Source organism: Cryptomeria japonica, chromosome 3 (assembly GCF_030272615.1).
Source record: "Cryptomeria japonica chromosome 3, Sugi_1.0, whole genome shotgun sequence".
Taxonomy (NCBI): domain Eukaryota; kingdom Viridiplantae; phylum Streptophyta; class Pinopsida; order Cupressales; family Cupressaceae; genus Cryptomeria; species Cryptomeria japonica.
In genome coordinates this window covers 154965472-154983028 of record NC_081407.1, presented here as the reverse complement: position 1 = coordinate 154983028, position 17557 = coordinate 154965472, and the positions used below count along the sequence as shown (strand labels likewise).

The following is a 17557-nucleotide window of genomic DNA, read 5'->3' as shown; positions in this document are numbered from 1 at the left end:
ATGATCACAAAAAACCATATATATACCCTCCAGAACATATCTGGGTCGGCCACAAAAGATTACATTTACCAATGCAGAAAAATGAAACGTGTAAATAGGTCGGCCCCAAGAATGAAAGAAATTCCTCCGAAAAAGAACCGAGAAGTGCAGATCAATAGGAAGGTCGACCAAGGACTTAGGAACATTAAGCAAGACCCAAAATAGATCCACACGCCAAGAAACCGCTCTGAAAAAGAAGAAAACCAACCGATAAGCCCAAAACTACTCCGGAAGCAATATCTTGCCCAAAAAGAATCCAAATGGACTAAGAATCTGCAATTAAGCACAAAAACCAGCCTGGAAACCGAAAATACAATCTGCAACGAAAAGCAAGCAACTACCAAAACAGACCGACAGGAACACACAAAACTTCTCACTGAACTGAACAAGAACTAAACTAAAAGGAAATATTTTTGGTTGATGCAAGATTGCTCATAGACTGGGGATGCTCCTACATCACTTAAATGGGTCAAAATTTTACAAAGCAAATATCTAGTAGGAAATGAAGCGGAATCTCTTTTTAGAACTAGAGATCCTCCTAAGGGATCGAGAGTGTGGAACTTCATATTGTCCTGTAGAGAGCCGATAATGAATAGATTAACTTGGGATGTATCAAATGGCTCAAAGACACTTTTTTGGGATGATTCTTGGGGGGGGTTATCCTACAATTAGTTCACTTATGAATACAGATAGACTCAAACTCAAAACAGATGAAGCGTGGGGCAGTCTTTTAAAAGATTTTATCAACTTTAATACGGAAGATAAGAATGGAATGTGGAAGTGGAAATCCTTTGAAAATTTAGATGTTCCTAGGGAGGAGATTATACAGATTCAAGAGATTCTCCAAAGTAGACAAATGGCTTTCAGAGATGTCAAAGATAGGTTGCGTTGGGATGGTTCTAAATCAGGGGCATATTCAATTAAGGAGGGCTATAAGGATTTAACTCTACAACATCATTGGACAAAATCGGATCTTCCCCAACATCTATGTTGGAACAAAGCATGCCTTCCTAAAGTAGGGATTTTTTCTTGTGCTATGCTTAAAGGACGGGTGCTGACAGCAGAATGGTTTCAAAAAATAGGTTTTAAGGACCTTCAAGATGTGCCCTATGTGAACAAGCTGAGGAAACAATTAATCACCTCTTTTTACATTGTCCTTTTTCTCAGCAATGTTGGCAATGGTTGTGTGCGAAATTAGGGTGGGCAACAGCATTTCCACAAGATATTCTAAACTTTTTAAGAGTTGGCCAAGCTTAAATAGGACAGGTCTATTCAGTGGCTTGTGGGACAGCAAGTCCCTCCATGTTAATTTGGGAAATTTGGAAAGAGTGAAATAGAAGAATCTTCAAAGATACAAAAATGGAGGCAAATCTATTAATCCATAAGATTGAAGGGGCTATTGTAGAGCTTGTGAATAATAGGAACGAACATAGATCACTCAAGAACTCTTCCTTTTCTTATTGGGATAGTGAAATTAGGGGGAGATGGTTTGGTCTTAAATTCCCCAAATTTGTGGTAAGGGAGGAGTGGCTAGTGAACAAGACAGAAAGGAATGTAAATGGGAACCGCCCAAGGAAGGATGGTATAAACTAAACTTCGATCGTGCGGCCAGAGGAAATCCAGGTATATCAAGAGCGAGTTGTCTGATTTCTAAATGGGATGGCAGAATTATAGTTAAAATGGCAGAACCACTGGAACCGAGTACCAACAATCAAGCAGAATTCCAAGCTTTGGTTATTGGGCTTAAGAAATGCAGAGATTTAGATATAAAATGCTTAGAGATACAAGGGGATTCGGCAATAGTTATCAATGCATTGAGAAAAGAGAAAACACCAAATTGGAGATTAAATGCATTATTAGAAAAAGCCTTAAATATAATTAGTTTTTTTGAAGCTGTAGTTTTCAAGCATATATATAGGGAAGGAAATCGGACTGCAAATGTTTTGGCTAATCAAGCAATAGATGGTATTCGATTAGACGAGGAGGATTCAATGTAAATCATCTTTTGTTAATGAGCCTTTCGAAATAGTGACAGGTATAAAGTTTTATATTCCTTGGAGCGGGAGAGATTTTCAAAATTGGGAAAGTGAGTAGGACAGATGTGGGCCCATATGAAACTGAGCTGGCAATACACATCATCAAAATTTAAACGGATTGATTGATTCAAAAAGTATTTTGAAGAGTAGTGATAAAGTTGAGTTGATAGGGGGATTTTTTATGATTTTTAATGGTCTCGAAATAAACATCATTAAATGACATAGGAACGTGAGCGTTTTGAGATATCAAGTCAAATAGACAGAGGGAAGTACTTCCAGTGCCAACTCTATAGCCTATCCTTTTGCGGGGTTCACACAAGTGAATCATGTTACTGAGATTGCTACAGCAAATTTGATTTGAGTGTATTCAGGCACTCATTATGGGCTTCAAACTTGTTCGAGAAGCTTCACCGTCTTTTTTAAGAGGAATTTTTCTAACAAATCATCAATCATTTTCTTTTGTGTTTTGCAGAGTAGAGCGAAGCTTTCCAATGGATTCTAATATCAGGGTAGTTGCAAAGAAAAGACAAATGGCTTTTCTGGGGCCTATCACGAGCAAAAGGCTCCAACAAGTGACGAATATTTCCCATCTGCTTCTACCGAATGTTATCTGTGACATTCTAGGTGTTCAATTTCTTATAGCTAATCATAGATATCGAGTAAATACCGACATCCAGGCTCATTTTCTGTCTACTATCCTGAAATTGGGGGAAAATAAAGGGGTAGCGGAAGAGTTATGCAGAAGAATCTTTAAGGAGGGCTTCCTGGGCGATATGGATAGAGCTCTTCGCGAGATTGACATAAATCTCACTATCCCTTTGTCTTCCTTCTATGGGTTAGCAAGCAAAAATGGTGTCCCAACGCCTAGGTTCCCAATATTGTTCATTTGAGATCAGGCACACTGGGAAGTGAGTATTCTTGTGAAGAGAAGATGTTTAGATTTCATCAAAAAGGTTATGGGATTTGCGGAGGATGGTGTCCCCAATAGAGAATGAAATTGAAGTCAATCTGCCATGGGTTCGTGAATTTAAACGTCTTATAGGTAGGCGAGGAGAAGATGACCCCTTTTCAGAGTCTAAGAGCAGCAACGAAAGCGAAAATGATAAAGAAGAGGATGATCCAGCTTCAAGAGGGGATTGAGCTCGGTAGTAGATGATAGATATAATATAGTTCTTGATATAATATTCGAAAATTATGTATGAGAAATATTTACTAGCAAAATATCTTTGTTTTTGATTAGCAACAGAGATAGTAGTTTTACTTTGTATTTTATCCCTATTTTGAGTTTCAAGGATTAGCAACAGAGACAATAAAATATCTCTGTTTTGATATATAGATGCTCTGATGAGATCCAAGAAGGATCATTTTGTATGATATAAACTTTTGAATATTAAAATACAATCTGTCTTTACTGATCAAAAAAAACAAAAAATAAATAAAATCAGAATTCTAAGTTTTCAAATCAGCCTATTGTTCTTTCATGTATTGCATTCAATTTGAAATTCCTCATTGACAAAATCAAGCAAAAACCCCAAAAACTGAAAAAACATCAAAAATTCACCTAAAAACCAAAAAGCAAATTCGTTGGTCAAAGATTCGAGAGCACACCAAAACCATTAGATTGGGCCGAATTCCTAGTTGGCATATTTCAAAAGGTGCAAAGTGGTTAATGGGATGCTCCTGAGGCAACAAATAAATGAAATGAATGCATTGAGTAGAGCAGTTTGTTCAAATAATTAGACAAAGAATTGTTTGGGTTAAATTTGAATCACTTCATGGGTAAAGGGGCATATGCATAGATATTTGTGCTTGGATCATTAATAGGTTGCATGTGTCGGTTTCTCCACATATACACAGATTTCACACATGTTTGCCATAGAATCCCAGAATCCTTGTGATGGGTCAAGCTCCATTCGTGGATTAGCACGGGAAAGCCTATATCTATATGGGAGGGCAGAAATTATTCCAATGTGCTCTCTCTCTCTCTCTCTCTCTCACACACACATTAGAATTTATTGATTAAGTGTTGGGAAGTTACTGGAAATTATTGGAAATCTCTAATTCAATAAAAGTATTGATGAGATTTAATGCTCAGACTGCACCTAATGAAAATTTGTGATTGTATGCAAATCTGATAATGAAGTTGACTTAATATGGAAAACCAATGAGATATTCATCTTCTTTATTATGCCAAGCATTACCACTTTAACATGCTTAATTAAACTATCTTTGATGAACATAAAACATCATGGAAATGAACATCACTTCACCATAAGACAGCAGAAAGAACAAAGTATAAATCAGGAACACAAGAAGAACATCCCACGGCACAAGATATACATGAAGAAACCCTTTCGAGAAAAATCTCCATGAAGAAGGGAGGCCAATGCTTGTATTATCTTCATGAAACAAATATTGCATACAATCCTTCATTCCTTATCTTCAAACTTCAATCCAGCAACACTTGTGTACACAAATGAACTCCCATAATGTCTCCATCTCAAGCCCTCAATATATAGACTTATGGAGGCCCAAAATACCACTAGAGAACATTGTCATGGGCCAAAACAAGATTCCACAATACTATGGTAAAAATCCATACAACCCACCATCTTGGAATCATGCATGTGGCTAAAAATAGCCACTTATAGACACTCTTACAATTGTCATAAGGCATCTTGCCAAACTGGGCACCCAGGGACCAAGATAGCAATATTCTATCATAGTCTTATGATATCTATCATAATTGTCATAGATGTTCTTATAGAATCTTACATGTGTCCCAACAACCCAAAATGGAATATTCCAAATGGGATGCCTAGCTATTTTGTTCTTTTGTTGAAGTCCAAACAATTACTATAACTCTGTCTTTACATGAGACCTTTTACTATTGGTGAAACGATTTCATCTGTTATGGGTGATTTACAAATAACATAAGGAAAATAATTAATACAAGTATTTACAAAGTTGATGTCACCTAAATCCTAGCATTCTCCCACTTGACGTCATACATTGTAAATTACATCCATAGATATACAAATAATCAAGAACAATAATCAAGGGTCGAGGCCTTCCTACACCAACAAGGGAAAGACATCCCTTAGCCACAAATGTACCACTTGAATCTTCAACTTTCTTTTGTGCTCCAACAAGATATCTACAATAGCAACCAAGTTAACCACCATCAAGCAAAAATAATGCTCACATCCTCCAACATGTCATCTATGGAAGATAGGAATATGCCAAGGTGAAGCATACCAACTATCACTAAATCCTACACCAATCTATACATGAACACAAGCATCAAATTCAAATGATAAGAAAGGCTCTCAGTAACCACTTTATTCATACCACCTGGAATAGCAACCACAACAAATTGCAATTCATCCAAGCTACCCATACCTCAAACCAAAGTATACCAACATAGATAAAACTATGTGCATTCAACATATCAACTCAAAACTGCAATCAAGTCTCTATATATCCATCCTCCTATCTCAATGCAATATACCAATGCACAAGTGACCAAAGACAAGGCCAGCTAACAAATTCTGCAATACAATCCTATGGATATAGACAGTCCACATCCGAATCATCTTTGGGTGATCAGCCCACACAACTACATAACTCATAGATCTAAATCCAATGAAACATACAAACTCATCACACATTAATAATCAGCAAACCAAGATATCAAAGAGGATAACCAGACATATATCCAAAAACTCCCACTACACAAGTAATGTCAAATCTAAAAAATAGATCAAAGTATATCCAGTATATCTATAGTACTTCACATAGAGGATGTGACTAATTCCTCTATCACATAGTGTCAAGGAAACATACACTGATCTTGCAAATCCTACAAAAAAATGTACTATAATATCTCTCTCACCATAGTCTCCATAGCTCTCCCAAGGTCTTTAAACTTCAACAACAATGTCGTGAATACAAACATCCTGGAAGAAGAACAAGACCAAAGAGAGAACCTGCAAATAAACCCATATTCCTATTCCAAACTAACATGTACCAAGTTGTGTAAAGTAAGATCTCCTTCACCAATCCCAAACTGAAAGGATATCAACATCTATCATTCAAATCAAATAGAACATGGCAGCAATAGATGTAAACCTCTAATGCTAAAGGTAGATCAAACAAACCATTTATTCCCACAACATAGGGAATATGCCCAAAGCCACAAACCAATACCTGTACAGTGTACCTCTCCAAATAAGTCGTCAAAACTAAATCCATAGCTCAAGACCAACAATAAGGAGAACAATGAAAATCCATAAAATCATGCATCTTCTTCTTAACAAGTCCTCAAAATCTCTATATTCAAGACTTAACTCATATGAGAAGACAAGATACAAAATAAGAATGCATCTAATATTCAAGTGAGCAATACCTCTCAGATCATTCACCTACCGAGTAGACCAAGAGTGGAATTAAAGATTGTCCAGTGCACACAACACCAAGCATTTAAAGCTTCTAATATAGGGCAATCTTCTCTTCAGGTCCATAATAGATTCACATCCATAACCAAGTGTAGACTCCTCGGTCTTGCTACTAAAATCTTCATCAAAGAGCCATCTCAATGCACGATCCCAAAAAACATGAGATCATATAGCCTCACCCAAGTCTCTTTAATATCCATGAGCACCCACCAATCATTCCATGCCAACTTACAACGAGACACTGCAAAATCATGAATCTCCAAGCATATGATTAATACTCAAAACCAAAGAGAACCAACAAGACCACAGTCAAAGTTCTAACTATAGAATCAAGAAACATATCATGACCTCATGATCTATCATTTCCTTAAAGGACGATCATATGCTCCCAATAACATATCATGGTTTCAAGAGAACCTGCTTCATGCCAACACTCTAATCTTAAATCAAGAGTATAATGGCATAATACAAACCATACTCTAAACCAAAAAACAACTCCACACATTGGAAGATAATAATCTTTTGTCAATGAAACTCAAGATGTTAAAAAACCCTCACTACATATAAAACAAAAACCAAGAGTCCATCCAAGACACCAACAAACACTGAAGAAGATCATCCACCATCCAATGGTGAATCCACATCATTGCCACAAGCTCTCATTGAATTGTGTAACCAAGCTCTCCAAGCATTATGATAACCATCTCCTAACTAAAGATCCTCCATGGCCCCAACACAATCAAAGAATTCAACACCAAGAGCTCTCAAAGGGAAGAGTCAAACCATTATCTCCAAACTAAAAAGTTATATACTGCATATCCTTTGTCAATAGAACCAAAGATGTAAACTCTCATTGCAATATGAAAACAAAATCCATGAGCTTCGCATGACATCAACAACCATTGCAAAAGACAATCCATCTTCTGATCAGAAATTATCCATGGCTTACTACACATTGCAAAATCAATAGCTTAGAGCCAAAATCTTGAAAAGAGGAAGATAGAATACATTATGTGACTGCATAAAGCTCCCAATGAAAGTGATACCAATTCATGCATGGTATCATGACCAATATCATTACCAAAACTCCCCTGAAGTGAAAGGAGTTTCTCATGTACCATTATATACTGCTAAGATTCAAATGAACAACTATATCAAGCACTTCCAAATAATCTTTTTCTCATTGCAATTAAAATACCAATGTAATAATGGTGACCAACAACAAAGCCTACTAAATCGAATCCTCATCAAACAATTTACAAGATCAACACATATGCAACATCTCAAAGAAAAAATGCATAATCAGTGCTCCAACCTCAAATAAATGAAAGATTCAACCCCACATCAATATGATGCATAACATAGATAATCAAACATAACTTGTGGATTTCCAAGACTCAAACACCAAAATCGATACTGGATCTGATTTGCCAAACAGTCCCACAAAGGAGTAGCCATAAATCAATAAGAACCTTCTAAGCAACCATGCAAACCTATAATTGTCTCCATCAAGAACACCTTGAATTCAATCTTACCACAGATTTTGGTTAACATGTAAAACCTGCAAAATCATCTTTGTAAATTTGAAATTCACTTCAACATCCAAACATTCACATAAAATATGTCATCTTGGAAATGGAATAAATATAGATCTACAAACCCACAACTTTTAGAAACAAGAAAAAACTGCAAACCTATCAAGTTGTCCAAGATCATTCAAGTCATAAAATAACCAACTCCACGACTCACAAGAAACCAATGGCTAAGCATCCAATGCTTTCATGTAACCAAGGGGTGAAACCACAAACCCAACATAAGCACTCCATAATGTAGTCCAAAAAGTAGGTGTTTTCACATGTGGCTACAAGGCTAAAAGCACACAACCAACATGCACACCCTTTCACTATATGTTACCACATGGAAAAAGAACATAACCACCATGCAAGATGAGAGTAACATATTCCCAAACCGGAGCTCAAGATCACTTCTATGCAAAAAACAAACCCATGATCAACTCCATAAAATACAAGATCCTCCATGAGCTTCAAGAGCCCAACATAGATCCCATTGACAATATTCATTTGAGGTGCCATGGCTTTGTAATGTCCCCTGCCTGATCTATTTAAATATACTAAAATTGATAGATTTTCTTCAATAAGTTATTAACAAGTGCTTGTCTATTTTCCTCATTAGCTAATTAATTTCATTATTCATAGTTCTTAATATAGATATCAAACCCTGCTACTACTTCAGTTTTAAGGGAGAAGGGTTTACATATGTTACCAAAGCGCTTAGAGACCATCTACAATAGGTTCCCTCAAAGTTTACAGATCCAAACCCTTACCCATCTTGGGTCTATACCCTCAAGGCTTATGGGTCGCCGATCCCCACCCTATCTTGGGACTTAACCTATTGCCTGGATTTAGACTGCCCCTCTTTCAAACATCTCAATCCCATCTTCTTAAATACGGAAAGTAATAACATGATTTAGACTATAAGTATATATATTTCTTATGTATTATGAATATATATATGAGTTTAAGTATGACTGTCATACATATTGCAGTCCATATTAGTATCACTATTAATTCTGCATAAGAACATTATTGGGCTTCATATATTAAGCATACTTATTAAACACATCCCCATGCATACCACCAAGAACAAGGATGTTACTGCCTGTAACTTAATAACAGTTCTGATCTGATCTGATCCATGGTGATCCTACTAGATGCTTTTGATTCCTTTCCTTTATATCTCTCAATGTGAGGAGAGGTCACACCTCTTCATCATGTATGCCCTTTGGCAAGAGACACACCCTTTCACCATTCCCTTTGATAGAGTGCAACTCTTCATTATTTCTGCCCTTTGAAAGGGACACAACCTCTCATAATCAGATCTGCACTTATTATTTAAATCAGATCTGCACTTATTATTTAAATCAGATCTGCACTTCTCATTTCCAAATTATCCCACCTCTCATATGAGGTTCTCTTCTCCCTTTTATATCTCATTGTTGAGGGAGTCACAACTTTTCCTTTCATGTCTTTTGACTTTTCATTAATTTTTAATTAATCATATTTAATTATATTATTTTATATTTTAATTTAATTTTAAATATTTTAATTTTATTATTATCATTTATTATTATAATTTATTTCAAAGTGGGGACATTACAGGCTTCCATTCTCACAAATCTTCAAAACAATGTTAACATACAGAACATTCACTACAATCCACAAGCCACCAATAATTCTCAATTCCTTCTAAGCGATTCCCACAAGTTTGTCATGCTAAGAAACCAAAACAAAGGAATACCCAAAACCTTAAACACCATGGAAATTGGCATGAAGCACATGCAACTTACATGCATATGAAAACACATGCAAACCATAGAAACCCTTGAAACTCTGGTACCAAATGTTGGGAAGTTACTAGAAATTGTTGGAAATCTCTAATTCAATAAAAAAATTGATGAGATTAAATGCTTAGACTATAGCCAATGAAAATCTACAATTGTATGCAAATCTAAAAATTAAGTTGACTTAATACAGAAAACCACTAAGATATTCATCTTCTTTGTTATGCCAAACATCACAACTTTAACATGCTTAATAAATCTATCTTTGATGAACATAAAACATCATGGGATGAACATTACTTCACCATAATATAGCAGCAATTACAAAGTATAAATCAGCAACACAAGACAAACATCTCACAGCACAGGATACGTGTGGAGAAACCCTTTCACGAAAAAACTCCACCAAAAAGAGAGGCCAATGCTTGTATTATCTTCATGAAAAAGAGATTACATACAATACTTCATTCCTTCTCCTCTTCAACCTTCAATCCAGTAGCACCTATGTACACAAATGAACTCCCATAATGTCTCCATCTCAAGCCCTCAACATATAGACTTACAAAGGCCCAAAATACCACTATAGAACATTACCATGGGTCAAAACAAGGTTCCAAAATACAATGATTAAAATGCATACAACACACCATCTCGGAATCACGTATGTAGCTAAAAATAGCCACTTATAGATGCTCTTACAATTGTCATAAAGCAGCTCACCAAATTGGGCACCCAAGGACCAACATAGCAATATTTTGTCATAGATGCCATCATAGAACATTATCACATCTGTCATAGCTGTCATAGATGCTCTTATAGCATCTAACATGTGTCCCAACAACCCAAAATGGAAGATTCCAAATGGGACACCTAGTTATTTTGTCCTTTTCCCAAAGTCCAAACAGTAACTGTAACTATGTCTTTACATGAGAACTTTTACCGCTATTGTTGAAACAGTTTCATCTTAGAGGTGATTTACAAAAAACATTAGGAAAATAATTAATACAGGGATTTACAAGGTTAATGTCACCTAAATCTTAACAAGAAGTAGATGACTCTTATTTCAGTTTAAATTCTTCCTACTATATTATACTCTCAATGTTATGCATGATTTGGTTGTTATGATTCATATGCTGACCTCTGGATGTTATAAACACTGAATGCCTTTCCATGGAAATAAGAACTTATGCTATACTCCAGATTTAAAATCCAGCTGATGGAAAATTTTCCATATCATTATGATCTTATATTGTATAATGATATTTGTTGTGGCGACTTGTGCAATGATACTTGTTGCTTGCCTAATTCTTTATAAGCATGATGCAAGTCAGCTAACAAGTTTCCAAAGCTGACATGCACATACCTTTATTTTTTCTTAAGTACGGAAAGGAAAAGCTATGTTACTATGAAACATTTTGTACAATTTAATCACCTTCTTTAAAGAAATGTTGCTACATCAATAATTGGAATGGAAATCCTAGATAAATGTATCAAAAAGGATATGGACTGTTTTTGGAGAATAAATAAAAAAGAGTGCAAAAGGAAGATACAGCAAGGAATGAAGTTTCCCTTTCTGTAAGCATGGCAAGACTTACCGTAATAAACAGATTATTGTTTTATGAAAATTGTGTAATCTGTTTGTACCAACACTTTACACTTCGAATGTCAGTTGTCTGCAGAATGGAGAGTGACTCAGTTAAGAGTTTGGACTGTTCTGATTACTGGTGGCAATAGAAGCAGGTTTCATTGCTTTTTATATCAGAAAGTTAATTTGGAGATTAGTTTTCCCATAGATCTCAAAACCTTTTACTTCAGAACTTTATGCAAATACTGTTTTCAAAATTTTCAGTTTAGTTTCAAATTATAGCAATGAAATTTTTTAGCAAATTTCTACCTATTTCCAGATTACAATTCAGTTTTATTCTCAGATTTCAAATGGGATCAAAGCACTTTCCTAGACTCGCAGCAGAAAATTCGCTATCCACTTACATCATTATTAATATTTAAGTTCCTGCATGGCCAGCAAGGATATATGCCATATCCCACATGTAGCCACAAAAGCGTATGCTAAGCTCAGTCACCTACACAGCAGTGCACAATCCCCCATGCAGCTCCATATACACAAAGCCAGTAACCATGTCATGCATTTGCACGTAGTTCCTTACTTCATGCACCACTTACACAGCACTTGGAACCATGCTGCACATTTCAAAAGATATCATACAGCTTGTGCACTGCCCTTTGTATCATATGTCATTCAAGCAATGCCAAGAACCATGCTACACAGCTCCACAAACAAATTTGTCTAAGATTTGCACATCTGCACCTATGTGCAATAGCATACACAAAACACAAAGACCAAAATTCTGAGTAGAACGTCACACAATATCTAAAATCTGTAAGCAACAATCCAGAGTGTGCCAGCAGTAGTGCAGAACCCTACATGCAACTCCTTGCACTGTGTGCCATAAGTGCAATGCCCAGAACCATGTCATGCACTTGCACACAACTCCTTGCTTCATATGCCACTTGCATAGTGCTTGGAACCATGTTCTCCATTTAAAGAGATATCATACAATCGTGCACAACCCTTAGACAGATGCTGTCTGTATAATGCTAGGAACCATGTTGCACAACTCCAAAAACAAATATGTTTAAGTTCCACACCACATGTACAACCTCATGAGTTAGTGCAGTCATAGCACAGAGTCTTAAACTTAGTGCAAAATGCAGTGCAACGTCTCAAACCTCTCAGCAACAATCTTGTACACCTTTGAAGCCATTGCATGACCAAAATTCTGACTATCAGGAGAACAAGCATTAGACATGGAAACCAAACCAATCCAACAACCATAACAACCATAAACACATAGGAAACCAAAATAGGATAGATAGGAGTAAATAACAACCATAGATCTCCATCAAGAGAACACCATGAAAATTATGCAGATTAATAAAACGATTTATTCCAATTTTTGTATTCTTCTCTTTTTAGACCTCTTGTCTCTATATTGCTTCTGCACACATACAAAACATCTAGGTCCAATGTAGTACGTTCAGGTTGTCCCCTAGACCACCTAGGATCTAAATCATTTGGTATCAGAATGGTTCATCTTGCATGTCCCACCAAATGAGATTGGAGTATCTAAACTTTGGCATAAATCTCAAGATCCATTTATTTACCTTCCAAGTCATTTCAAATGCATTCAAATGGTGAAAGAGCGAGATGCAATCTACATGACAATCAAAGATGGAATTGCAAAGACTCTTAAAGAACAAAAGATATTTCTATTCATTTAGTTTGGTAAAGTCATCAAATAGGTGGTTATATCAATTTAATTGTCAAGTAAAGCTTTCAAAGGTCATGTTTGCCAATAGATGCAGATGCAGTAGATAACAAGTTAGATTAATTAAAGTCATATGTTTTGCAATTCTAAATGCCTTTTCACACATTAAGGAGTGGTAGCAAGGTGGCAAGCCTATGTACTCTAGGGGGAAAGCCAAACAGAAGGAAGATTTGAATCAACCTAGAAAAACTAACTAGAAGCATTCAAGGATAAATACTATCTTGAGAATGTCTATGGCGACTAATATATTCAATGGCAACAACTATGGCAAAGATATGACCAGTCAGTTCACGTCTACATCTATGCTTTAAATGACCTATATGCAAAGTTGCACACTTGAGTTAGGGTAGCATACAGTCCTCAAGTGTTGCAACTACCTATGCCCATTCATTTAGTCCAATCTAAAATTGCTTGTAACGATACAACAATCATTGAGGAGTCAAGACTAAAGGGCGAATGGAATAAATCGCCCACACCAAGAAGAACGTCTTCTTTGAACAAGACCAAAACATCCAAAACAAGAAAACAATACAATTATCATAAATTCAACAACCACTCCACCACAAAATGTCATGCAACAAAGAACTTGTCGGCACATGTAGAAGCAAGGGGTTCCCACAAATCAGAAGTGAAGAATACAGACCCTGAGGCTACCAATCTGTGCAAAGCAACCACAGTATCTATGTCAAATGCTAAAGCAAAGGCCGTATTCCATTCACAAACGTCAATAAAAGGGGAGCAATTGATTTTTCTTGTTGATGGCAATAGCATGAAGAACTTCATTTCTAAAGCTAGAATTACATGCATAAATTTACCAACCATGCCTCATCTACAGCCTTATAGTTTGAGGTGGATCAACTCTAGCAGTACCAAAGCTATGTGTCATGCGTCAATACCAGTTGTCATATGCTATGCATCCTTCCTACAAGGACCTAGTATGTGATGTCACACCTATTAATTCCAATGACAATCTTTAGTCATCTCTACTTGCACCACCACCAAGGTGTTTCCATAGTGAATCCCCAAAGCATCACCATATCAGTCAGCAATAAGAGATACAGAATTTTTTAGTGGTCCCATGAGTCAAACATTGCGAACAATCTCCACACCAAATCGCACAAGTATCATTTAGCACAATCAAGCTAATTGTCATTCAAGAAAGGGCAAATGATCCATGCTACCACACAAGCATGCACATGCCAACTTTGGTCACCTACATAATAGTGCACAACCCTGCACTCCACTCCTTGCACCACGTGCCATTGCACAACTCCAAGAATGCGTGCAGCTCCTTATTTTATGCTCCCCTTGTATAGCACTTGGAACCATACCACACATCTCAAGAGATATCATACAAGTCAAGAAAGACCCTTTGCATCATGCACCATCTCTGTAGCACTAGGGCCCAAGTAGTATAGCTCCACAAACAACTAACAATGTTCCATGCCATGTCTGCACCTACACGCATTAGCGCACAAAATGTGCACAATCGAAAACTCAAAACAGAACATCGCACAAGATCTTAGACCTCTACACAACCATCTTCCACAATGTATGGAGTCATTTCACAACACACCACTTCAGCAAAGCACACAACCAGAATTGTAACCGTCAAGAGATGAAGCATCACACATGAAAGCCCAACCGGTTCAACATCCATAACAGCATTTGCCTTCACAAAAATGTAATTTATAAATGCAGATTTATAACATATATAGATAGGAGAGCAAAATGGGATAAATAAGAGTAAATACACAGCCATACACCCCCCTTGACAGTATGTCATTTAGAGAACACAAATTAATAAAACAATTCCAACTATCGTATTATTCTGTGTAGACCTCCTGTCTTCATTTTGCTTCTCCACGCATACAACACATTTAGAACAGAAGTACATCTCACGGATCCTTCACAACCCCATCAAAAAGTGGCGCACAGAGCCAAAGTGAATCTAAAATAGTACAAAACAAATTCAAATGGGAGAAGTGAAGTTGCTGTGATCATGGGGAAATAATTTATGTGTTTAAGTCAAGCCAAGTCTTGTCTTTCTTTAATGTATTACTTTGACCTTCAATTCATTGTGGTTGCAACACATTACAACCACATGCGAAAAGCATAATCACAATGGTTGTGCTGTCTTGTTTATCAACTACTTAATGATCATAACCTAAAATGATTATAAGGCATACCCTCACCCCAGAAGCTTTGCCATACAGTGCTAAGAAACACCCTTAACCAAAAGCTTTGCCAGTAGGGACAGGCTAAAATACGAACAGTCCAAAATGGTTGATTACGTTTACATTCCTCCCCGTTACATTCCTCCTTGTCTTGAGATTATTAACCATATACATGACTGAGAACATAGAAAATTCAAATTAGTGATGAATTGAGGATTAAAATTCTCCCTATAGTTAAAAAAAACCAATATCTAAAATATTATATGTTAAATTTGCCAATTCCATCAACCGCGGTGATTATAAGCAAATCATTTCCACTCCATGTTGATAACTCCATGATCCTCAGTGAACATAAATAAATCACTTCCGCTTCTAAATCATGACTAAAGTTAAAATTTCTATATTCTATTGGAATCATTTTCAAAATGGAAAATAACTTCTTCTTCTTTTTTTAAGTATTTCACTCAACCTTTCGGAAAGCGATGTTGCAGAAACTCCCGGGAGGTGTTACCAAATCCTTTTGCAATTACCAGCATGTTTCGAAATCTTTCAAGTTCTTTCTCATATGCTTTCTCCAGAGCGGATGAAGAGAGACTACCATTTGTGGGCTGCAAGAAGGTAACAAGTAAATCCTTCTGAGCAAGCAATTTATCTCGTGCAGCGATGTATTCTCTTTCTTGTAACCGTCTTAACATGTGAAGGGCCTGGTTAACCTCCTTCTCAACCGTCAAAGCTCTTCTATCAGCAGGTAAACAGCGCAAATCAGGAACGATTCTCCCCTTCTCACGATCCACGGCAATGGTATTAGAAAAGTTGGGATTTCCACTAGCCACTTCTTCTTCGTTATTACTTTTTGTGGGCATCTGGTCAGGAAAGTATGCAGGCACCAGCCATTGGAAAGAAGCAAAGAACTTTTCTAGATCTAAACCTGGGAATGTTTCTGTCAAATACTTTATAACCTCAAGTTTGCTTTGAAATCGGATGGCTCTACGGCCTTCCGACACCGATTTAGGCAGAATTAAATATCTGTCTCTCCAGCTGCCATTTAGATTTGTTCTTTTGCCTACCTGCCATCCCCACTTATCCTCCGGATTTGGCCATCCCTGTGGAGCATATGGCAGACCTTCACCTCTACTGCCTGCTGGCACACCGCAATAAGACTGCATCAACGGATTTATTCCATTCTCTATTTCACTGTTTCGGATTGATATTGTTGAGTCAATAGAATCGTCTGAAACGTTAATGATCTCCGGAGAAGCCATAACCAACTTCGTCACGCATCCTATTACATCTACAGGGCTCAGATTTTACAGTCAACAGGCTTAAGAATTTAAACACGCTTCTTTACCGTGGAGCAACATCAACCAATTTATTACGCAAATCTGGTGAACAGAGTAAAACAAGAAACAAAAGATGTTAGGATGACCGCGTTCGGTAGATTTGACGTTTATAAAATATAAAAAGCCCGGAGAGCCCTAAGAAGGTAATTCGCCTACGGGACTTGTCCTTCGTCTGTTTTGTTTCTCCTTTATGTCCAACGTACATATTCACTTCAAAAACTTACAGATAAATAATAATAATATCAATCTGGAGAAAGATTTTCAAAACTAAGGGCATGGCTCTTTAGTTTATTTTGGTTAATCACTATTTAACTGTTTTACCATTAATAATAATAATATCAATCTGGAGAAAGATTTTCAAAACTAAGGGTCTTTAGTTTATTTTGGTTAATTACTATTTAACTTTTTTACCAGCAATTTGTGGAGCTAGTGGCCCCTGGTTAATGATATTTGCTCCTTATGACAAAATTAAAGGCAAATAAAAAGGAGAAGAAAAAAAATAGTAAACCTACATGTCTCTTTTTCTAATAAGCAGTGGTTGCTTATTTTAAGCTCGCCCCTCCTTTTTTGCTACAGCACCTACCATTGCATAAAGACATGAGGTAAGATTACCAAAGTAGATTAATTAATTGCACATTCTCTTAAAAAGGATATATTTAGTAATATCAACAATAACATTAGATTGGGAATGATCTTTCTCTACGGGTTCATCTCTATTGTGTAAACAATGGAGCATGTTTTATCTGTTAGACAGTTCAGATAACCGGAAGGCAACTAAGAGGGGGGGGTGAATCAGTTGT

The 17557-nt window shown here is 36.6% G+C and overlaps 1 protein-coding gene across 6 annotated transcripts in view; it reads right to left on the bottom strand.

Moving 5' to 3' along the window:
- Positions 1–16945, bottom strand: part of LOC131043895 (uncharacterized) — a 115928-nt gene extending 98983 nt beyond the window's left edge. For 3 of the 6 annotated variants that reach the window (XM_057977125.2, XM_057977126.2, XM_057977129.2), the window contains exon 1: positions 15887–16945. In XM_057977125.2, the coding sequence (XP_057833108.1) occupies positions 15887–16679 (793 nt within the window). In that variant the 5' untranslated portion in view covers positions 16680–16945. The remainder of the gene's footprint in view (positions 1–15886) is intronic. The other 3 variants (XM_057977127.2, XM_057977128.2, XM_057977131.2) reach the window with 2 other exon arrangements.
- Positions 16946–17557: the final 612 nt, after the last annotated feature.